At 46.3% G+C, this 27,385-nt stretch overlaps 1 protein-coding gene across 4 annotated transcripts; it reads right to left on the bottom strand.

Annotated features, from left to right (window-relative positions):
• Positions 1 to 465: 465 nt before the first annotated feature.
• RHOF (ras homolog family member F, filopodia associated) lies at positions 466 to 27,306 on the bottom strand. 4 transcript variants are annotated; one of them, XM_059863416.1, is made up of 7 exons: positions 27,170 to 27,306; positions 25,488 to 26,586; positions 22,224 to 22,410; positions 10,500 to 10,587; positions 4,379 to 4,488; positions 3,529 to 3,663; positions 466 to 1,461 (listed from the first exon to the last, which is right to left on the bottom strand). In XM_059863416.1, the coding sequence occupies exons 2-7, from the start codon at positions 25,496 to 25,498 to the stop codon at positions 1,297 to 1,299; spliced, it is 696 nt and encodes a 231-aa protein (XP_059719399.1). In that variant the 5' UTR covers positions 25,499 to 26,586; positions 27,170 to 27,306; the 3' UTR covers positions 466 to 1,296. The 4 variants fall into 4 exon arrangements, with proteins under 4 accessions (XP_059719399.1, XP_059719397.1, XP_059719400.1 ...); XM_059863414.1 differs by lacking the exon at positions 27,170 to 27,306 and having other exon boundaries at positions 25,488 to 26,742; XM_059863418.1 differs by lacking the exons at positions 466 to 1,461; positions 27,170 to 27,306 and adding an exon at positions 2,074 to 2,370 and having other exon boundaries at positions 25,488 to 26,752.
• Positions 27,307 to 27,385: the final 79 nt, after the last annotated feature.

The raw sequence follows: 27,385 nt of genomic DNA, 5'->3' as shown, positions 1-27,385 counted from the left end.
TGGTTCTTTTAGTGACAAGTGGAGAAAAGGCTGCACAATTCTTCAAGGTTTCTATAGTTAAGGATGTGCAAAAACTTCCAATTAATTTAATTTTCCATTTTACACTCATAAGTATTCAAAAATCTTAATTAAATCAGAACAAGTCAGGAAAAAATGAAAAATATTTTTCAAGGGTCAAGCCCTGTTTACCTGCATGTAAAATAATAATGGTGGCTTGCTCCAAAACAGTTTTGCATCAGCTGGTCATGTACAGTTTGCCTTATACAGAAAGCTTTCAGCAACAGCTGTACTGCAAGAACCTCATTTCCCCTCTCAGGTTTGGTTTGTGATGAGTACAAACTAGGGATTGTTCCTGCAGTCTGAGATCTCAGTGAGGGGATGTGCAAAAGAACCAGGAGACAGGAGGCACATGTACCAAGGTGTGCAGTGGGAGCCTCCCTGATCCTTAGACAACTGACACCTTCATCACAAAAGGGAACATTTTAATTTATACCAGTAGAGATGATTTCACAAGTGAATGAATTTTTCCTCCAGCGTGCACCATGATTTGCATCTGTCTTGTATTAAATAGGCCATAAATGTTTATCATAAGACTGACTTAACATTACATGTAGTAGCTGCTTGGAGTACTTCTAAATTTGAGTGCTGTAAATTAACTGTTTCCCATGATACTCCATTATTTAATTGGAGCAACTGATGTATTTCCACTGACAAATGCCACTTTCCATTCCAGCAGCAGGCCTTGAAGAACTCTGAGGTGCAGGTCTGCAGAGCTGCTCCAGGGGGTGGTGGATGTTCCATCTGCACCCAGGGGGCAGCCTGAGGCCAACTCCTGCCATTGCCACCAAGCAAATTAACTTGAAAATGTTAATACAAAACTTCTTCTGTCTCTTCTTCTGCCTGATAAGCTGCTTTAACATTGCTTCTGAAAGATGTGAGTTTTCTACTGGAAAAAGGCATTGAATTGTAGCTCTAACATGCCACAATTATTTTGCAAAGGAAGAAAAACCCCAACACTAAGTTATATAGTAGCAGTTGCTGTTCATTGCAGTTTGAATAGTGAGTTGTTCACACTTAGAAGCAAAAGCCAGATGGGTGAAGGCACTCAGCATGAGTTAACTGTGATAAACAGCTTTGAAAACTCCATGAGAACAGTGTAACAAAAGTGCAAAAATGCTAAAAATAATTAAAATTTTAAAATAAAAATTATCCTAGGAATATAAACATGTTTAAAAAAATGTTTTTAAAGTGAAACTTTTATAAAATCTGAATCACTTGGCTCTGATGCAGTCCAGATCATAACACTGAGCACACTTTCTGTTTCCTGTAGCCCTTGGCTTTCTTCATGGCACTCAGTGCAATGGTTGTGGCTTCTTTAAAAACATTTTCTATGTTCTCACGACATTTTGCTGAGCATTCCAGGTAAATTTGTGCATTAATCTCCTTGCAAGCTGCCTCACCCTGGAAAGAACAGAAAGGTAAGAAAAGATGTCATTTTGGTGATGAGTTGGGAAGAAAGAGAATTAACTTGTACATCTTTGCAATCATGAAGAAAGAAGCTGCCTCTGAGTGCAGTGCTAGAGTGTGAGTGGCATTGGTAATAAACTGAAGCACTGTAAATAAACTTGGTGTTTTTCCACTCTGCTGAACCAAAGCCTGGCCTAAGAGTTCAGAGCATTGGAGACTCTTGAGATGCAGAGTCCTGACAGCACAAAAATATTCTCGGTATAGAATTTCTTTAAACTAAATGCTGAGGTAGGTACTTAAGTGAGGATAAGATGTCTACATGGTGGTATTTTTTTCAGGCCTGACCTTAACTATTCTGTGGTGTCACCTTTAGTAATGAATGTCACATGCAAGAACAGAATCTGCACTGATGCCTTGCCTTGTTTTGCTGGTGCACATGCAGGAGCCTTGACTTTTGCTCTGAAGCATCACAAGGGCTCAGCCAAAATCCTCATAAAAACAAACGGGTGCCTGCATTTCTCAGCCATGCAATGGGAACATGCTTGAATCTAAAATATTTCCATGCAATGCTGGTTGTGTGAAATCACTACAGACAAAGCACAGTGATTTCTTACTTGTGATCCTTTTATTGTCCCTGCAGAGCCAGCCCCCAGGTTTGACTTGTGGGCCTTTTACTGTGAATTCCAGGTCTGCAACCCATGGCTCACAGACTCTGCAATTATTCCTTGTAATCTCTGGGAGTGGGGTTTTATTGGAGGGGGAGGGTATTTCTTCATATTTAAGCAGTTTGTCTCCTTCCAGTGGTTTGCAAGCTGCAGTGGTGGCAGATACTGCTCAGATCCTCTGTGCCTGGCATGGGAAGCATCACGTTGTGTGGCCCAAGGTGCCATCAGCTGTAAAAAACTGAGGTAGAGCAAATTTCAGGGAGGAAAAACCATGTGGGAGGGCTCACATAGGAGACACAGTTTGTGTAACATGTGGGTCCTTGAGTTTAGCTGCATGAGGCCTCAGCAGACTGGCCAGTAGTGTCTGTTGCTTGCCTGGAACCTCTCACGTGAGGATGATGAAGGGATTTATTCATGAAAACAAGGGACAATCTGCAACTGTTCACAGTGACAGGCTGGGACCTCATCTTGTGTGCAAGGGAGACAAACTAAAAGGCCCAGCATGGTTTTGTGGTGATGCAGTTGCAGTTTATTTTCCTGCTGTTTAGAAGAAGTGGTGATTCACTCAAGGCCGTAGTGCACTTGACCCTGTTCCCTGGACATGTGTCTCAGTTTGAAAGCTGCTGTTCCTGCTCTGAGGTGAGAGGAGAAGGATGGCTTTGTAGTTTAGAAAAAAGAAAAAGAAAAATTAGAGGACCAGAGCAGAAAGGTCTTGTGTGACATGGAACAAGCTGTTCCATCACTGTTTCTCCTGTACCTAGGACAGCTATCCAGTGACACAACACTACTCATAAATCTAACTGCCTCATAGTACTTAGAGATACTGATAATAGGAAGTTTTCCTAAGATTACTTTAGAGACTTCAAAGAACAGTCACTCATGTCAGAGAAACCTTGCAGATGTTCTTGCTATTGGCCTTGAAAGGATTTATTTTTAAGTGGGATTTGCAAAACACATTTATTCCAAAACGGTCATACTGGAATGGGTTTCCTAACATCTCCAGTCTTTATCACAGTACTGATCAAAGCACCAGTGATGGCTGCAATGTAGGCTAATAACAATTATGAAGGAAATCCAGCAAACTTGTCAAGGCTTACAAACTTGTAAGAGTAATAACCCAGCTATGAAAGAAGAATGAGATGTCATTAGCATAGCAGGCAGATAGTTGTGTCCTTTGAAACTGCTCGTATTTTTCTTTACTTTTGGCACTAAAAATGGGTGGTGATTTGACCACTTCCAAAAACAACTTACAGAAAGCTCCGTTAGTGCTGTCAACCATTTCTTTATCTGGATCACCTAATTTTGCAGTGCCTGTGATCATACCTGCGAGGAGCAATGCCACCACGTGCTTTATCTCCTGCCAAGGGGCCACCACTGCAGAAACACTGAAGTTTACCTGGTTGTAGGTGATGGGCTCCTGCCTGGCAGCCCTGAGCTTGCGCAGCTGCTCCTTGTCCTTGCGAAGGTCTGTCTTGCAGCCGATCAGCACGAGCGGGACGCCCCGGCAGAAGTGATTCACTTCAGGATACCACTGGGGGTAGGAAAACAAAACTTTTACATCTGGTTTTTATTTTGCCGTTTGTTTCCTGAAATCAAAACAATACAGCCAAGCAGCATTTAATATAAGTTGCAATTTCAGAGCTTTGGAGTTAGTCTAGTGGGGGGGGCTCAACATGCACTATTTACATCCCAGAAATGTTTAAAAGTCCTACCCAAAGTCAGCTGCTTTATAAAAACACAGTGGCATCTGTCTCTATGCCAAAATGTTTCTTTACCATCTGTTTAAATTCTGAGGAGCTCTTCTAAAGTTACATTTCAAAACAGAATTTGGACTAAATCTTGCTTTGTTTTCCTGGTGCTATGTCCAAGAATGCTTTGGAATGTTACAGAAATCCCAGCACAGAGAAGTGGTTGCTCTCATTTCTCCCCTGAAAATAAATACACACGTGATGGAAGTAGTCTTGACTCTAAGATATGCACATTGGTCGTGTGACATTGCTACAGACAAAGCAGTGATTTAATTGCTGGTGTTTGATCTTTTTAGTGAGAGTCAGTCCTGGGCCTGAGCACTTAGGAGCCATGGAGAGGTGAGCCCCAGGTCTAAGGTCTGTGACCTGCAGCTCAGCACGGGATGAGTGATCTGGGCATCTACACACACAGGGTACACGACACTAAAAGCACCAGCATTTCTAATCTGACATCTTGTCATATATCAGGCATGTGTAATTCATTTAGAAGCCTCTTACCTTGGCTGCTACATTATCATAGCTAGTGGGGTTCATGACATCGTAACAAATTAACACGACGTTGGTGTTCTGGTAAGAAAGTGGCCGGAGCCGATCGTAGTCCTCCTGCCCTGAAACACACAGCATGGTTTGGATGAAGAAACCTCTGTCCTGAGCAAGCAGAACAATGGGGATTTGTACAGACACATACTGGAGATCAAGAACAATGGTACTATAATTTCATACTTGTTCAATTCCTTCCCTTGAGTACAAGAGATTCCCCCTCACTGACAAAACTGATGGTTTAGAATACAGAACACATCCTTGGCAGGTTTTAATAAAAAGCCTGCTTTGTCCACTTGCTGAGGACTTAGAAGCAGTTCTAAACATCAACTGCCAAGTTGCTGCTCAAAAATAAACTCATCAAGAGGAATATGACAATTATTATTAGATATTTTCAGTTTGACAGTGTCAGTCCCCATAATCATTTGCACATGTGATGCTGTGAGGAGAAGAAACACTGTATTTTCTAGACAGGAATGGTGAAGTAGAAACCTTAGTGGCAAACCTGCTTTTCCCAGCCTGGTGAGCTGAGAGGAAGCAGTGATTACACACAGGATTGTACAAGCCATGCTGCAGCATGAGCCAGGCTTAACTGGCCTTTGAAGCAGGACTCCCCAGCAGATCTAAGGGAATTCTGCTGAATTCTGGAAAAGCAGGGGATTTGTCATACTTCTGATTAGGGATATTCTAGCACGTGATGTGACAAGAGGAAGCTGATTTGCTTCAGACCTGTACTCTTCCCCTTACAGTAATCACCATGCCAGGGTCTGAAGGTGTCTTGCTTTGAGAGATTAAGTTCAAGAAAGCAGTAATTCCCAGATACAGCTGGCAGCTCAGGAAAAAAAACCCAATCTTTTTCATTTAATAAGGAAGAAAGCATGATTCAAGCAGTCTTTAGAAGGTGTATTTGTCATCTGAATGCTGGAATCAGGCACGTGTCTGTGATGTACTGAATTTTCACAAGGAGAACTGGGAATGCTGGTCCTTCCCACTATCACCACAATCCACACACAGACCAGAAACTGCCCTACAGGGAGGCTCCACATCTCAAATCTTCATGTTGATATTTCAAATGAAGGAATGCAGAAAATTTCAGTGTGCCCCAACTTTACAGCAATGATTCCTGCTCTCAGTCCAAAGTCATGTACTCATCACTTGCCAACATTTTTGTCTCCAGTCTGAAGAACTGCAGATACTAGAAGGCCAATATTATACAATATTTTTCTCCTTTCCTTAATTTAAATGATTGGTTGATATACATTTTATTCCAAGGTAATCCCTGATGGATAAACCATTACTTAGTTTGCCTGAGATGTTTGTACAATGGGAATCTTGGACTTGGACCATTTTGTATTTGAGCCTCCACAACAGCTGTGGGCTCTGTGGGGAGGTGCAGAACAAAGAGGGATTGATATCTCAGGGTTTAATCCAGAAATAATACACAATTGACAAAATTAGGCATGTTGTATAAACATTCAGAGCAAAGATTGTACTGCTTATCCCTCAAACCATCTACTTGTTTGTAACCAATTTGCCATTTTGTTGCTGAGATAATCCCTTAAATACATTAAATACATCAGGTGCCAAACTCTTTTTTCCCTCCTAACTTCCTCTAGTGCTGTGTAAAGTTTTCCTTGTTGAAGTTCGAGCCTCTGAGTTTCTAACATAACTTGTAAAATTAAAAGGTCCTCTGAGTTGTTGTTGGCAATTGGTGAGGCAGACAGAGCTGGCCCTTTGGGAGAAACATGTTTATTTGCTTGGAATCTGAACAAACCTCTAAATTCACACTCTCCAGGATGGGATAACAGAAAAAGTGTCTTTAATTATGTGACACAATATGTTGTACTGCAGGTCAAAAACTATAGATATGACCTGGTGAATGGCTCCTTCACCTTCAAATCCATTTGCAGTTATGGGTTTTAAAGCAAACAATAAATGCATGAGAAAGTGCTGTGTAAAACACGGCTCTGTGTGCATTTGGAATGCTGGATACAGAGTGCAGAACAGGGTGGGGCACAGAGAGCAGAAGGGGAAGGTGAGATGGCAATTGCTTAACCTGTGTTACAGCTGGGTGGTTGCAGCACTCACGGGGAAGGAGGAGGAAGCTGCTCTTTAGAAGCTCAGACACAGCTCCTCAGCTGCTGAGGATGTAACGGGACCCAGATCAAGCTGTATCTAAACATAGACATCCCCCTCTCTGAAAACAATCCCTTTCACCCCCTGTCCTCAAGTGCTGCTGGTGAAATGCAAGAAAGGGCTTGGGAGACTTTTTTTCTCTGTAAAGCTGCTCAGTCTGTGGTCAGAGCTAATTTAGCAGAGATTTAGGTCTTTTTTCTAAGAGTTTTAAAAAGGAGGAACAGAGGTGAACCTAAGCAGTAACTGAATGTCTATGCAAAGCCCTGTGTGTGTTTCCTCAAACACAGGTAGCTGTTTTCTTTCCCCAGTTAACACAAAACATGCTGTGGAAGAGTTGGTTAAGTATCTGCCTACGTGTGAGCACATCTGTGACCCCTCTGTCTTCCTCAATTCATTGAACCATCAGAGACTTCGGGTTTTTTTAAAGAAAAAACTCCACCCAACTGATTTCACCAAAAATTTGCTAATTTTCTGCCAAGCTCCCAGTCCTGCGTGCCTCTGGGAGATGCTGTGTAACCACATGACTGCAGTCAGGCCCTGTGGTGGGGAGGGAGCTCTGGTGGTGGCTGAGGGTGAACAGGAGAACTGAAACCACAGGTCTCAGTCTCATGTGCATGTTCACCTCTGCTGCTCTTCCTCACCCTTTTGCCCATGCACCACCAAAGAAGTGCCAGCCTATGAGCTGTTTGCTAGCTATGTTTTTTCCCTATTCAGTTGAAAACAAATTAGGACATGGACGTTGTTGGCAGGAAGAAAACTGGTAGAAGAGGACACTTGGGGCAGGAGGAGTGGCACACATCAATTAAAAAATTGGGGGTTTTGTCTTACTCAGGCATGACTTCCTGTCAAAGTTATGAGAAATTATTCTTGCGTTCAAGAATTCTGGCTTTTAAAATTTCTCTGAAGACCTTGTGCTTCTGTCATCAGAGACCTGAAAAACCTCTCTGGAGGCTTTGCATGTGCTTCCTGTCAGGCAGAGCAAGTACCCACAATGATGAGGCATTACTTCCTCCCCAGCCCAGCAGTGCTCTGCTCTCTGCTCTGAGGAACTGCTGCACCAGGAATCGAGCCTCGTGTCTGAACTGCACCTAGGGCATCAACACTGCCCCCTTGGCATGGAAAAACTACAGAGTTCATTTACCTCTCGGTGCCTTTGCCTCTGCCAAGCACAGATGGAAGTGGAAGCTTTTAATTGAAAAAGCAGCTGCAAAGGCTGCTTGCAGACCAGACAAGTGACGTTACAAAGCCTTTACACATTGCATATGTCTACCACCAACTTCCTGCAACAGCAAGAAGTGTTTGAGGAAGAAGACAGAGTATCACAGTACAAAACGCTCACCAAAAATTAGTTTTCTGGTACATTTTAGAATAATCCAGTAAGTTCATTTGTTACCAAAATTCTTGTCAAGAAAAGAATACCTTTTGTATCTTGAAACATTTGTTTCTTAAGCTTTTTGTTTGTGTCCTCCTCCCTCAGGAAGTAGGACAAGATCAAATGTTTGAGCTGCACAGGACTTGACAATACAAGGGATCCTTCCAACTTCAAACAGCCCATGGAGCTGAACCTGTCCTTTACCTTTCCATGATGCTGAAGTACACCCAGCTCTATTTACTGTTGCTCCACCAAGATCCTAAAAATACACAACTCTTGGTCCTAGTCTAACCCTTAAGGAACTCAACATCAGTTTTGTACTATTAAAAACAGGATGAGACTAAAATGTGTGCTCAAGTGAGTCCTTCCTCTAGCAAAACTTCCAGTTACAGAAAGAGGCTGAAAAGCTGCTTGAATGAGAGTTTGACAGAGTTTATAGACATTTAACATAAAACTATGTAAGTAGCTTTGAAACAGAACCAAAATTAAGGTTTTTCGTCCTCCCAATTAAATGTCTTAGCCCAGGTGAAAATCTCCCTGCTTTCTTTCTTGCTGTATCTTATGGAAAGCAAAAGAAATTTAACAGGAAGGGAGGAGACAAGTGTCAACAGCCTCAAGAAACTTGTAGCCTGGTGGCCATGGTGCTGTTTTGGGAGGTGAAAAATGCTGGGTTTCGAGGTTTCCAGATGAGAGATGGAAAGCAATTGCTCTTTCACACCAACAATGGCAGCTCCACTTTCCAAAGTATCTCACAAGGCACAAAATACACCCCACTGTTCTCCAGTGGAGCAGTGCTTTAGTCCAAACCAATTTTACAGCTGTGAATTCAGTGTGGAAGGCACACACTAATAGCTATATTAGCATAAACAGGGACATTACAGGACATGGGATAATGGTTTTAAACTATCAGAGGGCAGATTTGCAATAGATATAAAGAGAATTTTTTCACAATGAGGCACAGGCTGCCCAGAGAAGCTGTGGCTGCTCTATCCATGAAAACTTCCAAGGTCAGCTTGGAAAAGGCCCTGAGCAACCTGATCTAGTTAAAGATGTCCTTGTCCATTTTAAAGGTCCCTTCCCACCCAAGCTGTCCTGATGCTGCAATGAGCCATCAGCTCTGTGAGCAGTCCCTGGGCTGCTGGGGGCTGCAGGTCTGTGCAGAGCTGAGCTCTGAGACACAAGGAGCTGTGCACTCCTGCCTGGCCCAGGAGAGCTCAGTGCTGCAATGCTGGACCTGCCAGCCCACTGCCATCTCTGGGTCCAGCCCATGCTCCTTACAGCCTGGAAGAGACTAAAAAGCAAATGTTGGAATGTATGGCACGGGGATTTTAAATGAGAGCTCAAAACTATGTGGCTGGCAAAAAATCCACACTGACAGCAAACAAACATAAAAATCATGAGTGCAGTGGCAGGTTCTTGGTGCCAACACCCCTGTATTAAGGAAAACCCTCTTTGGTTGCTCACAATAGACTCCAGTCCTTCTCTTTTCCTCTAAGACTTAGATCCAAACCCCTTGCCATCCAGTAAAAGGCATATTATCCCAACTAAATGGACTTAGAACAGTAACACTGACCCAAGAAGACCCATTGGCAAATTGGGTGCTCAGGATCTTTCTACACTGTAGTAAAAATTAGCAGTGAAATTCACTTGCAGATTAAAAGGCTTTTAAATTATGTTTTCAGCTATCACTTGCAGTACACAAGAAGGTAAGTGTGTTTTATTACTATTAAAAATGACTGGACTGCATTTGGTTCTTATTTGTCTTGGTGTAAATTTGGAACAACTCCACAGGCTTGAACTGAAACAGATGATTTACACTGAGCTGAAACCCAGCACGTGTCAATTTTAGGGTTCATTTAGGAAAGCAGCTGGGTAACAGAGTCTGGGAACTTTGAGTGAAGTTGAACACAAACCATTTCACAAGTTCTTCAAATGAACCTGAACAACTATCAGCATTTTCAAATAACTTTTACTGCCACAGCCTTTTGATTTTGCACACAAACCAGCCTTTTTTCTCCTTCCCTATTCAATCACACATGGCAGCAGATTAAAATGTTTTCCTGGTTGATTGTATTATGCTTTGCATCTGGGAATTGGGTTTTAATACTTCCAGATATGGTTGCTATTTGATGTTTCTGAATTAATTGGGTTGTTAAGATAATGAATGAGTCGATGACCAGAACTGACATTAGACAATCAATTATTTTTTTTTTCTGGAAGCCACATTGATATGCAACGGGCAATGGTGGTTGGTTTGTTTGCACTTTCCTCTCTAGCAGTCTTACCTGCAATGCTATGGTTAAACTATGCTGGTAGAGAAGAAATTTGAAAACCTGTCCAACTTCAGTCTTCAAATATTGGGCTGATTTAAGCTGACACTAAAAAGTCTGCTGGAACAGAAATGGGGGTGCGTGCGCTCACAGGAGCAACACTTAACAGTTTCTGCTTATTTGCCTGAAGTTGCGAAAGGCTGGGCCGGGTTTGGGCTCGGTCCCAGGCCAATGTCCCCGAGTGCTGCCATCGCAGTGGCCGCACAGGAGCTGCCCCTCGCAGGAAAGTGGAACCCCTTACCTGCGGTGTCGTAGAGGTTCAGGGTGACCTCCTTCTTCCCCAGCGTCACACTCGTTGTGTACTTCTCAAAAACAGAGGGCGCGTATTGCTGCAAAGGGAGAAGGATCTCGATGATCTCAGAGGCCTTTTCCAACCTCAATGGACTCAGTGATTATGAGAAGCGGTGCTGGCGGGGCCCAAGCGCTGGGGCCGGCCACGGCTGCGGCCCCCATCCCAGCGGGGGTGGCAGCCCCTCACCTCGGGGAAGGAGCCCTTGGCGTACACCATCAGCAGCGACGTCTTCCCGCAGCCTCCATCGCCCACGATCACCACCTTCACCTCCTTCCTGCCCGACGGGGCGGCCGCGGGGCCGCGGGGCTGCTCCGCCGCGCCCTCGGGCACGGCCCCGTTGGCCGCTTCCATGGAGCGGGAGCGGAGCGGGCCCGCTGAGGGCGCAGCGCGGCCGGGACGCGGCTCCGCTCCCCCTCCGCGCCCGGGGCGGGCAGAGCCGCCCGCGCCCCGCCGGGGATTGGCCGCGCCGCGGCCGCCGCCGCCTCAGGTGCCGCAGGGCCCCGCCCGGGCCCCCCCGGACACTGGGGGAGCCTCTCCCGGAGCCGGGGCCTCATCGCCGGCCCGCGGCCGCCCGCAGGGTGCGGCTGCTCGGGGTGACGGCGGGAAGGCACCTCAGCGCCGCGTCCCCTCAGCCCCGCTGGGGCCGCGCCGCCCGCCCGTCCCGCCGGGCAGCCCTCGAGGCTCCATCCCGGGACCATCCGGCTCTGCCCTTCCACCCACACACTCCTTCCCCATTTATTTGTTCGTTCCCGTTCCATTTGTTCCCACAGGGAGCCCCCAGAGCGCAGTGCTGGGTCCCGCCAAGTGGCCGGAGCTGAGGGAGCGCTCCGGTTCAGAGCCGGTGTGTGCCCAGTCCCGAGGGCCGAGCGGTGCCAGGCGCGGTGAGGGCAGGCGGAGACCCCCGAGGCACCCCCGGAAAGGCACCTTGGTGCTGGCACTGCCAGGGAGTGACTCACTGCTTGTTTTCCACTGATTTATTGCTTGGGAAAGAACCGACAGCTCTGCTCATCATCTGCTCACCATCCAAGGTGAGCTGCAATGAAAAAACCTGGAATTTCTCATTTTAATTGCAGAGATGTGGTGGCCTCAGGCTTCCATGTGGCGTTTTTGGTACCATGGATCGCAGGGGATCTCAACGGCTGGGTATGTTTGGCTCTGGAAGGGGATCATTACTGCTGGATTCTGTTTAGTTCCAATGCACAGGTCAGGGGATTGACACTGAGTTTTGGACAGACCTGCTCAGGTGCAAATCCACCACCATTCAGCACAAAAAACCCCCATGTTTCTTTCCTGGAAGGAATTATCATTGTGCTCTATCTTAAGTAAGTTTGTTTATAAGAAATAAAAATTTCCTCAATTTTTTTTTTTTTTTTTAATACCACCTGTGGAAATAGCAACAAACCCCTAAGGACATGCCGGGGTGTAGCATGACCGTTTAATTCAACTAAGAAAAAAAACCCCAAACCACAATTCAAGTAAGGCTTTTCATTTTCCCCTGCGCAGTTGTGTCACTAGATGGCCTTCCAGACCCAATACAAACACCACTGCACTCGGGCAAGGAGGATCCTGCTTTGTGCACAGGGCAAACAAAAAGCTGGAAAAGGATATTTCTGCAATAGATAAGAAGAAGGACCTGTAATACTTTGCACAGTGTCATATAACTCAAATTATAACAATAAAAAAGCGGTCAAATTCACACCAATTTAAAATTCACCATTTTCCTATGGAAAAAGTTGATGCAAGCACATAGAAATTGTCCAAAAAATGGTTTATGAGCCACAGTCTTATAAATCTTATCTGGAACACAGGAAAAGCCATCAGCTCCTGTCCAGTGTGATGGCTGAGAGCATTCCAATGGCACAGGAGTGGATGGGCCAGGAAAGAATTTGTTTTATCCTGACATGATTTATTTGAACCTGGCTCAAACCCAGTATCAAACTATGACACAATCAGCAGCTAGAGTTAACAGTCATCCTGTAACTGAAGAATTCAGGGAGATTTTTTCAAGTAAATTATTTCCATAAAAAGGGGATTTTGGGGGGGATAAAAGTATTTTGTGGTTCATTATTAATTTGTGAAGTTTTGCTTTTTCTTCAAGTCTCACAGAACAATCTTTACATTTCTCACAGCTCTGTCTCCTTGTACATTCTATACTTAAAGAAACTTTTAGATGTGTATACCTTTAGATTTGGGATGAAACAACAAAAAATAAGCAGATTACAAACACAACTGTAAACACTACAAAGACTGTTTTTAAGTAATGGATGATCTACTTGTAATGAGTCAACTTATTATGGATGAAATACAACATTTCAGTGTCTCAGGTACTTAATTTTAATTAGCAGCTATTCATTGTTTTAGGCATATCATTTAGGTTGGGCAAAAGCTGAGCCTATTTTGCTGACTCCAAAAAAATCAAAATCTAAAATGGAATGGTGACATTGATTTAAATGGAAGAAGATTCAGCCCTCTATTACTGAAATTCAAATATGATCATTACCAATTGCAAGTGTCCTTCTCTAGTTCAGTTTTGGCCTGTATATTGATTTTGGCACAAGTTCTTTCATCAAAAGCTTACACATCTGCAGCTCAGGGGTCAATGTGTGTGTGGAGATTCTCAGTGAGCACAACCAAGCCAGGGCATTAGTGGGGTCTGGAAAATATCTGTGCTTCAATCCTGGTGCCAATTTGTTGCTTCATGATCACCAAGGAAAAAGTTAGGAAGGAGTGAAAGGTTAGAACATTGCTTAGGAAAACTGCTGGGACTTTGTGATTTTTAAATGATGCTTTAACACTCTGGATGGTATTGATGGGTAATTCAGGTTAGTTATGAAAACACCCAAAAAAGACTCACAGATTAGGTTCAATATTGTTTGCACACACCATCTGCTGCATACTCCTATTGCTAGTTTATTTGGTAACACATACTGGACAAGAATGAGGACCTGTTCTTCCTTGTTGTCACCAGAACTACGTTTTTGAAATACACTTCATTTTTTCTTCCCAGTTACAAAGACTTCAACATAACAACAAACCCCGTTTATGTCCAAGGGAATATTCATAAACTTAGTTAAGAAAGTGCATAACAAGACAGAGCCTTAAATATTTATTTTTTAACATTACCAGTGACATTAATTATTTGTGGTTTTAGCTATGATGTCCCACTCCAGCATGTACTGAGCAAGAGCAATGCCTTGAAAAATTCACAATCAGAAAGACAGACCCTAAGGAATGGGATTTACCAAGTCAAGTGAATCTCTGATAAATTTCAGATGTTGCACAAGGCCAACAATTGCTTGTCATGTGCACACAGACTCCTACTGAGGGAGTCTCTGCCCCATGGAATTTATTATGGACAGGGCACAGAAGGAAGGGGGAATTTTGATGTGGGAGAGCTGAACTATCCCTGCACACAGCACAAAGCTCTGGTGACAGAATCAGTGTGAGAGGAGATCCTATGACAAAGCAGGTGTACACTACTCAAGGTGATTCCTCCTGTTTACAGAATAAATGAACAAATTTTTTTTTGGTTGTGCTTTTGCTCACAGTGCCAACACTGCTCTGACCCTCACTAAACCCTCCACACAATTTCCAAAATCAAAGCTCCCCAGTGCCCTTAACTTTCAGCTGCTTCTCCATTTCTTCAGTCTCCATTTCTGCAGTGTTTCTCTCTGTTCCTCTCGCACATGCAGAGCTCAACCATCTGCTCCTCATGGCCTGATATTTTACACACATGCCCCCACCCTGAAAAATCCCTTGGGTCACATGATTCACCATCTATTCAAACCTTGCCATGTGCCTGGTTTTTTGTGTAGTAGCTCCTTCTGATGTAAATCCCTTGTTCCATAAGGGCTCTCAATTGCCTTTTTCACTGAAGGCAAGGTGGCTATGACACCTGCCAATCTCTGAGACTTTTAACCCAACCTAAAACATTATTACATTGTTGTTTGGCTGAGTAGGAACCATATTTTTTTCTCAGTGGGAAGTGCTGCCAGAAAGGCATTAACTTTCCAGACTATTAAGTAATATGGAAAAATTATATTTCAATAAGAAAATTTCCTTTCTGCCTTTTCATGCCTTAGAAATAATTCCTGTTTCACTTGGCTCAAGTAGCCCCTGCACTAAATCAGTGCAGAAATCTTTGGATAAACTCTAAGTAAAATCTGTCCAAGTGCCACCAGGGAGTTCAGAGGGTTGGGAAAGAAAACAGGACAAGGATCTGCAAGGGGAGGTGTGAGACAAATTAAGACACACAATTCAGCAAAATCAGGCAGAGAATATTCAGGCAATCTAATGTAGTTTGGACAAACTTTATTCATAAACCACACACTCATGACTACCTGGTGAACAACTATTTATAGGGAACACAAACTGTATCTTGGCTATTTTCTCTGGTATTCTTTAAATCAGGGGTGCCAACTGTGTGGGCCAAATATGGCCTACCTGATACACACATGGCCAATGTGCTGTGTTTTGAATTTCATCTTTCATTAGAAATTGAGTTCTTGACTTTGCAGCTGTGGGGGAAAACCACCCCAATTTACAAACCTGAAGTAAATTAATGTGGTGACATCTCATCCTGATACAGTAGGTGCTTATAGGCAGTTTCAAGTTTCTGTTGCTGACTAAAATGTGAACTCTCAAGCCAAATTCTGTTGTGAAAAATGGGTAACACAAGGTTAGGTTTGTCCTATGCTTTTCTGGAACATCAAACACAATGAGTGACCTCTAGAAAACATGAAATGAACAGGTGAGTGTCTGCCAACACTTTTACAGCTCTGGCCCCATGGATATGGGGATGTGGCTCCCAGATGTGCTGGCATGGCTTCCCTGAGCCATGGGCAGGAATTTGTCACCACAGGCTGGCAGAGCTTTCACAGCAATGCTGGATCTCATCCCCTGCCTCTGTGCTGGGAAGGCAATCTGGGGGTTGGTGTAGAGAGGGGGATTCAGAACACCTCATTTCAGGTGAGATCTGCAGTTGTGTTTGCCTTGGGAGCTGGGCTTGGTTTTGCCATGGGAACAGGCGGAAGCAGCAGGTTCAGGAGTGAGGCACAGCCTTGCTTGTGGCTGACAAAGATCAGGGCTCTGCTACAGTTCTCTGTGAAATTAGTCACCATCAGATGATCTTCTGCATCCAGATCTGCAGCAGTGAACACATCCCATCAGGAAGTAATTTGGGGAAATTTAGGGAAAAGGGCTACAAACAGCTTTGCTTGCAACACAATGTGTTCTTAGCCAGTATCCAACCAATCCCTTTAGTATAACCTCTAAAATCCCTCTGGCTTAGGCCTTCCTGTGTTTTCATTACCCAACATTCCACCTAACCCAGAAAGCATGAAGATTTTTTTTTTTTTTTTTTCAAAGTAGGAGTGCTCTCTGCAGTATCTGCTTCCTTCAGTTCACTTTTCCCTTCTCTCATTCCCAAATTATGTAATTCCTTGTGGACAGAGGTATTTTCTTTTAAAGTACTTGGTAGTTCACTCCAAGAGGAGTGTGTGTTAATTAAGATGACCACAGCACCAGGGGAGGAGTTGCATTCAGCTGCTTTAGCTTACACAGGAGGGATTAAGATGGAGTGGGTGAGTCAACTATGGATTGTCAAATCTGGGTTACAGTCCCCAAAATTCTGTTGGAGGACTCCTCTAAACCTGAAATATGTAGAGTAGTACTTTTTTTGTGTGGTTGTAGAGAACATCAAGTTTAAATGAACCCAGGTTTGGCTTTCTAAATATGCTTTTCTCTATGTGAGCTGCAGTGCAGCCTGAACAAGTGTGTGTTTTACAGAGTTATGAGTCAGGCTTTGATCAACACCTCATTCCTGCACTCTTGCACCTGGCCCAGGCAGGAAGCTCTCAAACCTTTCGGACAAGGATGTGGGGAAACTGGGAATGTTCATAGAGGGAGAATAAAAGATGGTGAAGTAGGCTATAAGAGAATGGGCTGTGGATGAAATAGGGCCATGTTTCTGCTGAGTAATGCATAGCACTGACATTAACATGAAGTTTGCATCCTCCCCTCTGATATCTGTGCAAACTTCCCACAGGAAGGCAGCAATGGCAGACTGAAGAGATGATAAAATCCTCTGTTTATATGGGGGACACCAAAATTTCTGCCTGTTTTTTGTGGAGTGCTGGATGTATGGGTAAAGCTAAGCAGGAAGCGCTTGCTCTGTCGTCGTCTGGCTGGCAAGATGCTCATTTATAGAGGTGGAGGTTTGGCAGGAGCCAGAGGAGCTTGTGGCTTGTCAGAGCATGGCCAGGCAGAGCACAGGCCCAGCCTGAATATTTCTCAGACCTGAGAGCAGCCATAACCCGGCCAGAGCAAACCCTGACAGGAACAGCGATGCTCCAAGCAGGTTAATTAATAACTTGAGGCGCTGGAAATAGAACCAGGTTGTAAGTGAGTGATGTTTGCTTTAGAGCTGTGATTCTTGGCCTGTGCCTGGTTTGTGGGAGATGGTTGGGCTGCCAGTGCAGTGTCCTGGCTGGATGTCCTCACTGAGAGTCACCAGAGCAGATCAGGAAGGTGTTCAAGCAGTGGTGTGGGGTGGTGAGGGCAGGCACAGAGAGCAACAAGCTGACAGTGCTGGGTCTGGCACACTGCCCTGCCCTGCTCCACACCTCTGTCCTTGATGGCACATTTCCTGTGTGTTTCACCCTTCTTACACACATCTCACCCTTCCTGAATCTCCTGTAACAACAGGAACACTGTCAGGTTCCTCATTGCTTACTGGGATTAACATAGTCACTCTGATTTCTTGAGTTGGGGAGATTTCCTAGTTAAAACTGTTCTAATTAAACTTAGATCTCTCATAAGGCTAAAAATGCCCCTGTGTGAATGGCAGATGGATCTGCTTGTAAAATGTCAGTGCCCCAAGACCTTTAATGGTCTTGGGAGTCTAACAATAGTACAGGCAGTGCCTGTTCAAAGATAAGGGCTCTGGGCAAATGGAAGAAGGAATCAAATACAGCATCCCCATGAATCAGACATCTTAGACAAAAAATTTCAAAGTACAGAGCACATCTGGCTGTGTATTTCTCAAGTACATTATTGGCTTGAACTACACACACAGTACCCACAGCAAATAATTTCCACTCTAAGTCTGAGTGGGCACCTCCATTTTCCTTTTAGGACTCAATTTTGGACCTGGGAAAAAGTGTTCTCAGCCGAAAGGCCTCCAAGCAAGCCTGGGCTGGTCACAGCAGAGCAACAGCTGCAGGAGCTTAAATTCCTCTCCCCACCCTGCTGTACAAGCCGTGCCCCTCAGTCCTGTGCCTGGAGGAGAGGAATGTCCAGCTTTCCTGCTTCCCTGCCAGCTCCACTGGCATTTCCTATTCCACAGCCAATTGTACGTTAGGCGCCAACACCATGAAGTGCTTTTTCATGTGGGCACTGCTGGTGGAGCTAAGGGTCCCTTGTGGTCAGAACGCCCTGCAGATGTTCGTGACACTTTTTTCACTCCCCTTTATGCGACACGTCAGGCGCTTGTGATAATTTACTGCCACAGGAACCTCTTCCTGCACGCTCCTAACTGCGAGTGCTTCCGGACTGCTGCCAGGCACTGCCCAGGGAAAGGGAAAGACAATGTGCAGAGGAAGGTGTCAGGAAGCAAAGAGGGCCCTGTACTGCATCAGCAGCTCCCAGGAGAGAGACAGGCAGAAATGCAGCAACAACTGTGAGGGTTTAGTGGAAACTAACTTCATTTAGAAACTAGCTATGGCCTGCCCTCTTGAAGGTTAAAACAACTAAAATATCTGGAAAAGGTATTTTAATTTAAAACTTACCTAAAAAAAAGAAGGGGGAAAAAAAGGCTAAAGCAAGTTCAAAAATAACTCAGAAAGTAGACAAAGATAAGAACAGAGCCTGCAGGAGTCAAGTCTGAACAAAAGGCATGGGCTATGAAAGGAGAAAACCATAAATGGCAGGGGTTGAAATGTAAAACCTACAGTTCACATGAAGGATGCCGTTGTATTCCACACCTCCTCTTCCTGGGTGTAGCTGTCTCCACAAGGTGAAGGGCAGTAATGAATGAAGCTTCTTCCCTCTTCCTGTGTTTTCTATTCAATTATTTGCAGGCTGTGCAAGTTCTGCTTTATTTCCCCTCTCCATATGCCACACTCTCCTCCTGGTTTGTTTTTTTTTTTTAATTCTGAACTGTGCCTTTGGCCTCTCTCCCATTCCTTTCTCCTCGGTGTGTGCCCCCCGCTCTGCCAGGATCTGCTGCCTTTGTAACCTCTGCTGTGCACATATGCTGCCTCTTCCCGCCCTCCTGCCACCCCCTGCTCCACCGAGTGTCCCTTCTCCTCTCTCCAGCGTTTTTGCCAGCGGCTCCGTGAGCCAGCCAGGAACGGAGCGGCTCTGCCATGGCCACTGCTCCCGTTTCCATGCTGCCGGCTCCTCTCCAGCGATCAAGGGGAAGCCGTGCTGCTCCCCTCGTACAGCACAGGCAGAGGCTGTGCAGCTGCTTAGCAACTGCGAGCTGCTGTAGCGCAGGGAGCCACGGACGGCTCAGCCTTCACCGACCCGGCGCCTTCGGGCCCACTCGGCTGCAACCCAGGGCTCAGGGGACCAGCTGGGGCACTCCCCACTGTCCTGTCAAACAATAAATCAAGATGCAAATCCTTAACTGCACGATTGAGAGCAGTGGCAGCAATATCAAGGGCAAAACAAAGTCCTGGTCTCGTGTCGCATCGCACCAGTGGGAAGACACTGCTCATTTGTAAGCTGAACTCGTTCCATTTGATCTTTGTCATCGGTTTCTGGCTGCAACGTTTTATACTCCATCACTTATAATCAGAATGTTCCTTGTATGTGCTGCATGTGTTAAAATGGCTCCCAGGTCCCCAGCTACCATCATATCCAGACTGTTTAATGAAGTGTCCAGAGACACAAGTAATTTAATGCATAAATATCCTTTTAGATTACTTATTTGTATCTTCATTCCCTTCTGATGCAAGCTTTGTAAGTGCCAAGCATCTTTAAATGGTACATTCTTTTCATTCTTTCTCTTTTATTTTTGTGAAACTGTACTGTTCAGGGGCCATGAAGCACTCAACTGTTTTGTAACTCGATGGCTTTAGATTGCTGATTAGAATTGCCAGCCGTCTTGATTTATTTCATGATTTTTATAAGCTTGAAAGCATTCTAAAAAATAACCAGGCCTACATTCTGATAGGATCACAGCATTTCAATGGCAGCAGCATTTCAATAGGCAAGAAGCAACACAAAACATTCTGCAAGTCAGGTGTTGAAACAGCTTCTTTATTCCTTTATAGCTCGAGAAAGATTAGATCTCTGAAAGCACTCACTCCCTACCTTACAGAGGTGGCTTTGTCATAATACTTGCAGAAATAATATGATCACATGCAATTTAAAAAGTAACACCACCCCCACCCCCCAGCTATGGCAAATAGCCAACATATCCATAAAAATTTGTCTGGATTTTAAACACAGTAAATGTTTGTTCCACTGTTGGGTGTCACCATGCATCTCTGCACCCCACAGCCAAACAACACAGCCTAGTGATTCCCTGTCATTGTTCAAGACTCACATCCCATGCATCCTCAGAGCATGCTGGGACACAGGTGAAATCTGTCAGCAGGTTGCTTATTTTGGCTGACAATTCCCTAGACAGATCATCTGCTGCTCTTAGGAAGGAATGAAAAATTCCATGGCGAGAAAATCTGAACAGGCAAATACCCTGTCCATATTCCTACTCAATATTCCTTTGATATTCTTAGCCTGGTTTCTTAAAAATAAAACTGTCTAATGCGACTGCGTTGTTCTATGTAATTTTCCCCCCTCCTTCCTGCAATCTCAAATTTGGCAAGGGGAAAGAAGTCCCTAATGTATTTAGGTCTTGAATGAACAGCTGGATACAGAGTATGTAGTGAGGCATCACGTCTAAAAAAAACCATCTAACAGGAAGGTCTCAAAATGTACTTTGTAACCACCCTGCCCCAGACCTCTCATCTTTCTTTTATGGGTCCTGCAACCACCTGTTTTGTGCTCTGCATTATTTCATGGCTACATAATAGACACCAGGGCAGGCAAGTGTTTCAGTGCGGCTCTGGCTCCCTTCCAGCTCCTAAACTGGGATTTCTTCCCATGCAACTGGGGTGTGGCAAGGGATGGTGTGGAACCAGACCTCCTCCTGACACAATATTGACACTGCTGAGGTGTGTGTACACATACCCAGAACCGGGAAACACCCACAGTGCAGATAGGTTGTTTATCTGGAAGAAAACATAAAATCATAACCAACCAAGTTTGTAGGTGACACTAAGCAGTATCAGAAGGGAGTATCAAATAAAAATAATAATTAAAAAAGGCCATTGCAAGCAACAACGCTGTCTAAGAGGACCAGAGTAAAGCCATACATGCAAAACAAAGAGCATAGTTCTGCAGTACAGGGTTGTCATCCCAAGAAGGAGCAGATCTGAGAGCATTTCAGCAGCCCTGCCAGGAAACCAGCTGAACATGGGCTGGACTAATCCCTGGATGCCTGACAGACACACCTGAGCCAGGAGGGCTGTTGGCTCGGGCATGGTCACTGCCGATGGCTCTGTCCCCTTCTGCCCAGATCAAAATGGTGACAAACTGGAGCAGGAACAATTACAGGATTAGTAAAGATGGACCCGAGGGGGAGCTCTGCAGCCTGCAATGGAGTGTTTAAATGCTCAGCTTGCACACAGCTATGAGGGGATGGAAATCTGGTCATGGAGCATTCCTCTGCCAAGGAGACTGAGGGACAGGCACATCCAGAAACTGAAAGCAGAAACTAGACAAGTTTAAAAAGGTACTTTGATTTCTAGTCTGTCAGACAGATTTTTGATGGAAACAATTTACCCTTATTTTACTCCCTTTCACAGCCCATTCGAAAAAGAAAATCTGATCTTTATCTAAGATGCAGCTATGCTGCAGTTAAATTCTTTCAAACGAGAAAAGGCCAAAAATTCATAAAAATCAAGAGATCTGCATAATGCAGGAAGTTGAACCAGATGAACCTTAGTCTCTTTTGTCTTTTATAATCTATTAATCTAGTTTTCTTGCGCAAGCAGTGGATTGTGACTTTAAAACCTACCATATAAAGGATTCTGTGTACAAGGCAGTCTAAAACAAAATGTTGTAAACAGTCAGGATCATTGTTTGGCAGAACAGCTGCATATTTTTTATTTCACTTTGCCTCTCAATCTAATTTGCTCTCGTTGCAATACTTTGCCAAAGAAATTAAATCACTTCTTATTGATAACAGACAGCGATATAATTAGCATAAGAGTTTTCCACTCAACAATGCCAGGCAGGGACGCTGTGGGCAAGAACAAACTCCTTTGCTTCAAGAATGTGCACGGAGTCACCACAAGCTGTTCAGAGAAAAAAAATCTTCCCCCCCCCCCCCCCCACTTCCCCTGAAAGATCTCTTTATCTAGAGTCTCACACAGCAAACCAGGGTCAATCTAACTCAAGTATGAAAGTCTGGTTTGACCTTTCTGGGATTTAAACACGCTGTACCAGAACATTTCGCTTTTCAGATACGAGGTTCAGCCATGAAACCACCCACTCTGAGAGCACAACTGGTCTCAACTGCCTTGGCGACTTTTAAACTACACTGAACATTATAGTCATTTAGAAACTCTAAAAAACGGAAAGAAATTTTCAGCTCAGACTTACAAAAACAACTTCCAGAAGTGCTGAGGACTCACACAACTCACTGGGGCGGCACGGCAGGCTCGCTGTCCAGCGCCTGCTGCCCCAGCAATTTCTGGCCCTGGTTTGCACGTACGCAGCGCCAGGCACACGCGTTAGGACCTCTCCCAGCTGGAGCACTTCATGGATTCTACCACCGGGAACAGCCGTCCTGGACAATGATTAATCGCAGACAAAGATCAGAGTCCTGGAAAAATATGCAGAGAGATGCAAGTACAGACAAAGCTGTCTAAGCTCCCACAGTATTATGGTCTGGCTGTGTCGCTTCAAAGCTGCGTTAGGCAGAGCTGGTTTGCTTCAGGGTTGAACAGATCAACGTTACCGTTTAAATGCTGGTATTGCTAACAGCCAAATATATATTTAAACATAAATCTTAAATCCCAGGAAAGTTAATAGCCCGATGCTGTTTAAATATGCCTTTTTTAGTCGCTTCACGTGCTGATTTAACTCATTACGATGCAAGCTTCAGAAACGTTTTCACTACAGTACACAAACCCCTGCAAACACGAGCCCAGCTCTGCGCCGTACTGTGATCTACACGTCGCCTCTTTCGGCCATTTCCAGGAAGCTGAAATGCTTTTCACCTCTATTAAGAGATACCAGAGGAGCAGTTTAATGGTGTTCAGCTAAGAACAACGTCACCGTTCCTTCCGATTTTGCCAGCAGACGGTCACTGGGAGCCGCCGTGACCCGGGCCGGGTGCTCAGGGCTGGCTCCAGCGCGGGCCCGGCGCTCCCGGCCGGGCAGGGACCGAGCGGCGGCTCGGGCGGCCCCGGTTCTGAGTGCCGCAGCCCCCGACAGGGCTCGCAGCGCAACAACGCCAGCCTGGCACTGCGGAAGAGCTTTGGTTTTGTTGTTGGTTTGTTTGGTTTTCTCCCCCTCCATGGGAACGTGTTCTGTTTTGTGCGGACGGTTTGTCGCTTGTTCTCGACATAGAGGCTGACCCGGTGAGGAGCGAGGGGGGGAACGAGGAATGGAGCGACGAGCGCAGTTGTTGCGAAAGGCGCGGGTTGCGGTGCCTCCTTCGCGGCAGCACCCTGCTCCCTCGCAGGGAAACAGCCCTGAGCCTCGGCACATACCACAGCACAGGTTGTACAAACCCACGGAGCGGCTGGTGCTGAGCCGCAGGAGCTGCGGGCAGGGCGCAGCCTGCCCGGCACATGCCGCTTCCGCAGACAGCCTCTGCCAAGCAGCCACTTACCTTCTCCCTCCCTCAGAGTCCGCAGGACGGTCCTGCTCTAGCCTTACCAGGGAGGCCACCTCTCTACAGTGTTTGCTTTTCCTCCCTGTCCTGCCCTCTGAAGTGGTTGCTCAAGCCAGGCTTTCCTGGCTCACCTACTCTGGGTCTGCAGTGAGCACAAGCTGCAATTCCCCGCAGAGCATAGCGAGGCTTGTGAAGTTCCGAGATAACCCTCAGCCTCCACTCAATGCGAGCTGCAGCAGAATCTGCTTGGGAAAAAAAAAATCCCAGGAAAAAAAAAAATCAGAAGGAGAAAAAAAAAAAAAAAAAGAAAGAAAGAAAAAAAAAAAAAACCGCCACATGTAACACCTCATCGGGCCATGGCGGCTCCACTGCAGCGCGGCACCGGCTCCGCGCCAGCCCTGCCCGAGCGGGCCCGGGGAGATCGGCGCTGCAGGCCGGAGGAGGCAGGGCAGCGCTGCCCCGGCTGGGTGATGGCGGAGGGGGGAACAGCCCAGGAGAGGCAGAGAAGGAAAACAACAAAGAGCCATGTGACGGGGAGCGGCGGCCGCGCTCCCCCCGGCGCACCCGCTCCGGGCGGGGAGGTGGCGGCGCCGCCCGGCCCCTCCCGCGGCCAGCGCTGCTGGTTCCCCCCCGTCCCCCACACTGCCCGGGGTTTAATTTTTTTGTGCATTTAATTTTTTTTCCCCTTATGTGCGTGGGGAAGGGGGTGTTGTTTGTTCCTCTTTTTCCCCCCCTCTGCATTAGGCGACTTCTATGGCTTGCTGTTTATAAAGAGAGCGGGAGGCTGCAGCGGGGGAAGGGCGGTGTTATTTATAGCAGCCGGGGCTACGCCGGCATTATCCGAGCTGCCTTTGTCCTCCCGGCCGGCCGCCCCCCCGCCCGGCCCGGCTGGAGCGCCGCCAGCCCCGCTGCCGCAGGGCGCTCCCGCCATGTTGTGCGCGGGGAGAAAGAGCCGCCGCTCCCTGCCCAGCTTCGCCCTTCCACAGCCCCTCACAAAGCGCTGGGGGAAGAGGGGCGGGAAAGGGGAAAGAAAAAAAAAAAAAAAAAACCAAAACCAAAAAAAACAACACCCCAAACCCATCATTTCCCTGCAGCGCCCGGGACGCGGAGCGCCGGGAGGCAGCGGGGGGAGAGCCCGCCGCGCCACCGCCCAGCGCTGAGGAGAACGCGGCGCCGAAGGGAAGGAGAAGCCATGATGGCGGCTGCCCTCACACAACACGGAGCACGACCGGGAGCGCCGTGCCCGCCGCCGGCCGCCCCTCCCGCCGCCCGGGACACGGTGCTGCCGCAGCCTTTCACATAATAAACCCACCAGAATTCGGCGGGGAGGCCATTTTCGTGGGCTGGGTGGCGGCACTAAAGCACAACTGCTGTGAATATCAACTGCGTCACGGCTCTCCATCTGTAACACTCAGGCTGCAAAGGGTCCCTCACTTGGAAGGAAACTCCCTCATTTTGGATATACTTCCAGACCTCCTTTTTCCCCCCTCTCTCCAAGTCACTGCCTCTCGGTATGAAGGATTTTACAGTGCTTTCTAGGGAGACATCCGCCATTAAGACTCACCGTCGTGAAAAACACCCCCCCATTTTGTTGCCTGTTTTTTGTCGAGCTTCTGTAATTAGACGGATAAAACATGTAAGGGATCCCTACCACCACCACCGCCTTCTCGCCTTTTTTAACATCAACCTCACTAACATCTTACTGTTCACAGGCAGATTTTTTTTTTTTTTTTGTGCTTTCAATTTAACAGCCACGTAATGCCTGCAATGGATTCACAGCGTCTCTCCGCACCAAAAAAAACCAAACCCACCCAGGGCTGAGGACGACCAAGAGCTTTGTGCAGAAAGAGAAATCAAATCCCTCCCTGAAAACAGACGTTTCAGAGGCACTGTTAGATGTTTCTGAGGAGAAGGAGATCGCCACCGCTTTCAGACGACCATTGGGATCTTTCCACCCAGGACAATACCATTAGCTACAGGCCTGGGCTATTTGTTCCTCTGCAAGGGCAAAAGGGTTTACTTACCCGCACACCATAGTTGAATGCAGCTCTGAAGGTGAAGTTGTTACTCTTTTTTAAAATAATGGCTATAAGTATATATATGATCTGTATCACCACTTCTCTCGTAAGTTTGCGAGCCAAAGCGGATCTTGTTAAGATAAGTTACGGATCTTTGTATGGCAGTGGTCTAGCATCAAAAAAAAGAGGAAAAAAGGGGGAAAAAAAAAGCTATAGAAAAAGTCCAGCTATGTTGACTGACCGTACACAGGCGAGGACTCCTGCTCGAGGCTTAAATCTACCTTCCTGTGGCAGATTTACTCTGTACATAAAAAGGACGTTCGGTGTTTTTCCACAGAGCACGCAGACACTAAAAATATTCTCCTCAATAGTTTTAGGCTGCACATGTCAGTGTGAAAACACCTAGTTAACATTTACTGGTGCTAAACAACTTTTAAGAATATCTTAGCCAGATAGTTCGCTTTATAAGTAAAATATTTCAGAAAGCATAAATTGGTTTAAACAGACAAAAACATAAGACATGCAAATGAAGGCTTAGCAATAAGGACCACTTCAGTAACATTAACATGAAAACTACACTTAGTAAGGACAGAATGGATTGGGTACTTACAATGTAAGAGGAAAGAAAGAGCTTATCATAGTAAAATTGCCTTATTTTTTGCCAGAATTCACTATTCCTATACCTATATTTAAAACATTACCTTTTAAGCACCAAAGGAGTTAATAAAAATGGCCAGGAATCAAGTGTTTAATACAAGAGAGAAGTCTCTCAAATTTATTGTTCAGTCATCAGAGCTGCTTAAAGCTTAAAAACCCCCAAAACAACGAAAAAAATATAAAAAGAATGTATTTACTCTTTTTTTGTTGGCATTCGAAATTGTTAACTGCTGACATAGGGTGTGCCGTGACCTAGTTACACAAGACAAAGATGGATCCCGAATCATAAGGGTGAAAAAAAAAAAATCCGCATTACATTTTTTTTTTTTTTGGTTAAGGGTTTGATATATCTATATATATTTAAATCCTCCTTCTTCAGTGAGTCGTCTGGCACCGTGCTAGAGGCTCCCACCACCCCGCGTGGTGTGGATTCACATGGCGGATCCCCCTTTATGGAACAAAGGAAAAGCCCAGTTGGCCATTTCGCTCCACTGCAGAAAAATGGCTGCGGGTCCCGCGGCCTCTCCTTGGCTTCTGCCGCGCGGTGCTTTTACCCCGCCGTCTAATAACTCAAGCCCCATGGAAGCCGCGCTCCCATTGGCTGCGCCCGCCGCGCTGCCGCCGCCCCAGCCAATGGCGCGGCCGCTCCCGGGGCCTCCGCGGCCCCGCGCCCCGGGACGGCCGCGCCATGCGCCCGCCGCGCTCCGCCCGGCCCCGCGCCCGCCGAGCGCCGGGGGCACCGCGCCGCCCGCCTTTAATACCGAAAACAAAATGGAACCTCCCCGCTGATTGGCTGACGAGGGCTCCGGACCTTTAATAAGCAAAGCTGCTCCCCCATCTTCTATCACCCCCTCCTCTGCGTGTGTTGCCATCCTCCCCCCGCAAGTTTCCCCCCCCGCGTTCTCCGCCGCAGCAGCGCGGCGGGTCCGCGCTCCACCCGCCCCCGCGGTCGCCCGGGCTCGCCGAAGTCTTCCCCTTAAAAAAAAAAAAAAAAGAAAAAAAAAGAGAAAAAACCCCCCAACTTGTCCCACCTATAGGTCCATCTTGTTTAGAAACAGTTTGCTCTAAGGTAAATGCAGCGGGCAGATTCCACTCGCCCCCCCGCATGCCGTTAACCCCGCGGCGGGGAGGGAAAAAAAACCCGCGCGTCCCGGTGGCGGCCCATGCGGCGGCGCTCGGCGGCGGCGGGGCGGCGGCGGGCGGCCGCGGGCCGGGGGCTGCGCGGTGCGGCCGCCGTGAATGTGCAG

Source organism: Haemorhous mexicanus, chromosome 19 (assembly GCF_027477595.1).
Source record: "Haemorhous mexicanus isolate bHaeMex1 chromosome 19, bHaeMex1.pri, whole genome shotgun sequence".
NCBI classification, from domain to species: Eukaryota; Metazoa; Chordata; class Aves; order Passeriformes; family Fringillidae; genus Haemorhous; species Haemorhous mexicanus.
The sequence above is the reverse complement of the archived record's forward strand: the minus strand, read 5'-3'. Positions and strand labels throughout refer to the sequence as shown.

Coding starts and splice junctions, on each gene's coding strand:
- RHOF (XM_059863416.1), bottom strand. Junction 10,588..22,223: donor CACTTCTGGAAGTTGTTTTT/GTAAGTCTGAGC, acceptor CTCCCTTTGCAG/CAATACGCGCCCTCTGTTTT. Junction 1,462..3,528: donor AGCCCATCACCTACAACCAG/GTAAACTTCAGT, acceptor TGTTCTTTCCAG/GGTGAGGCAGCTTGCAAGGA.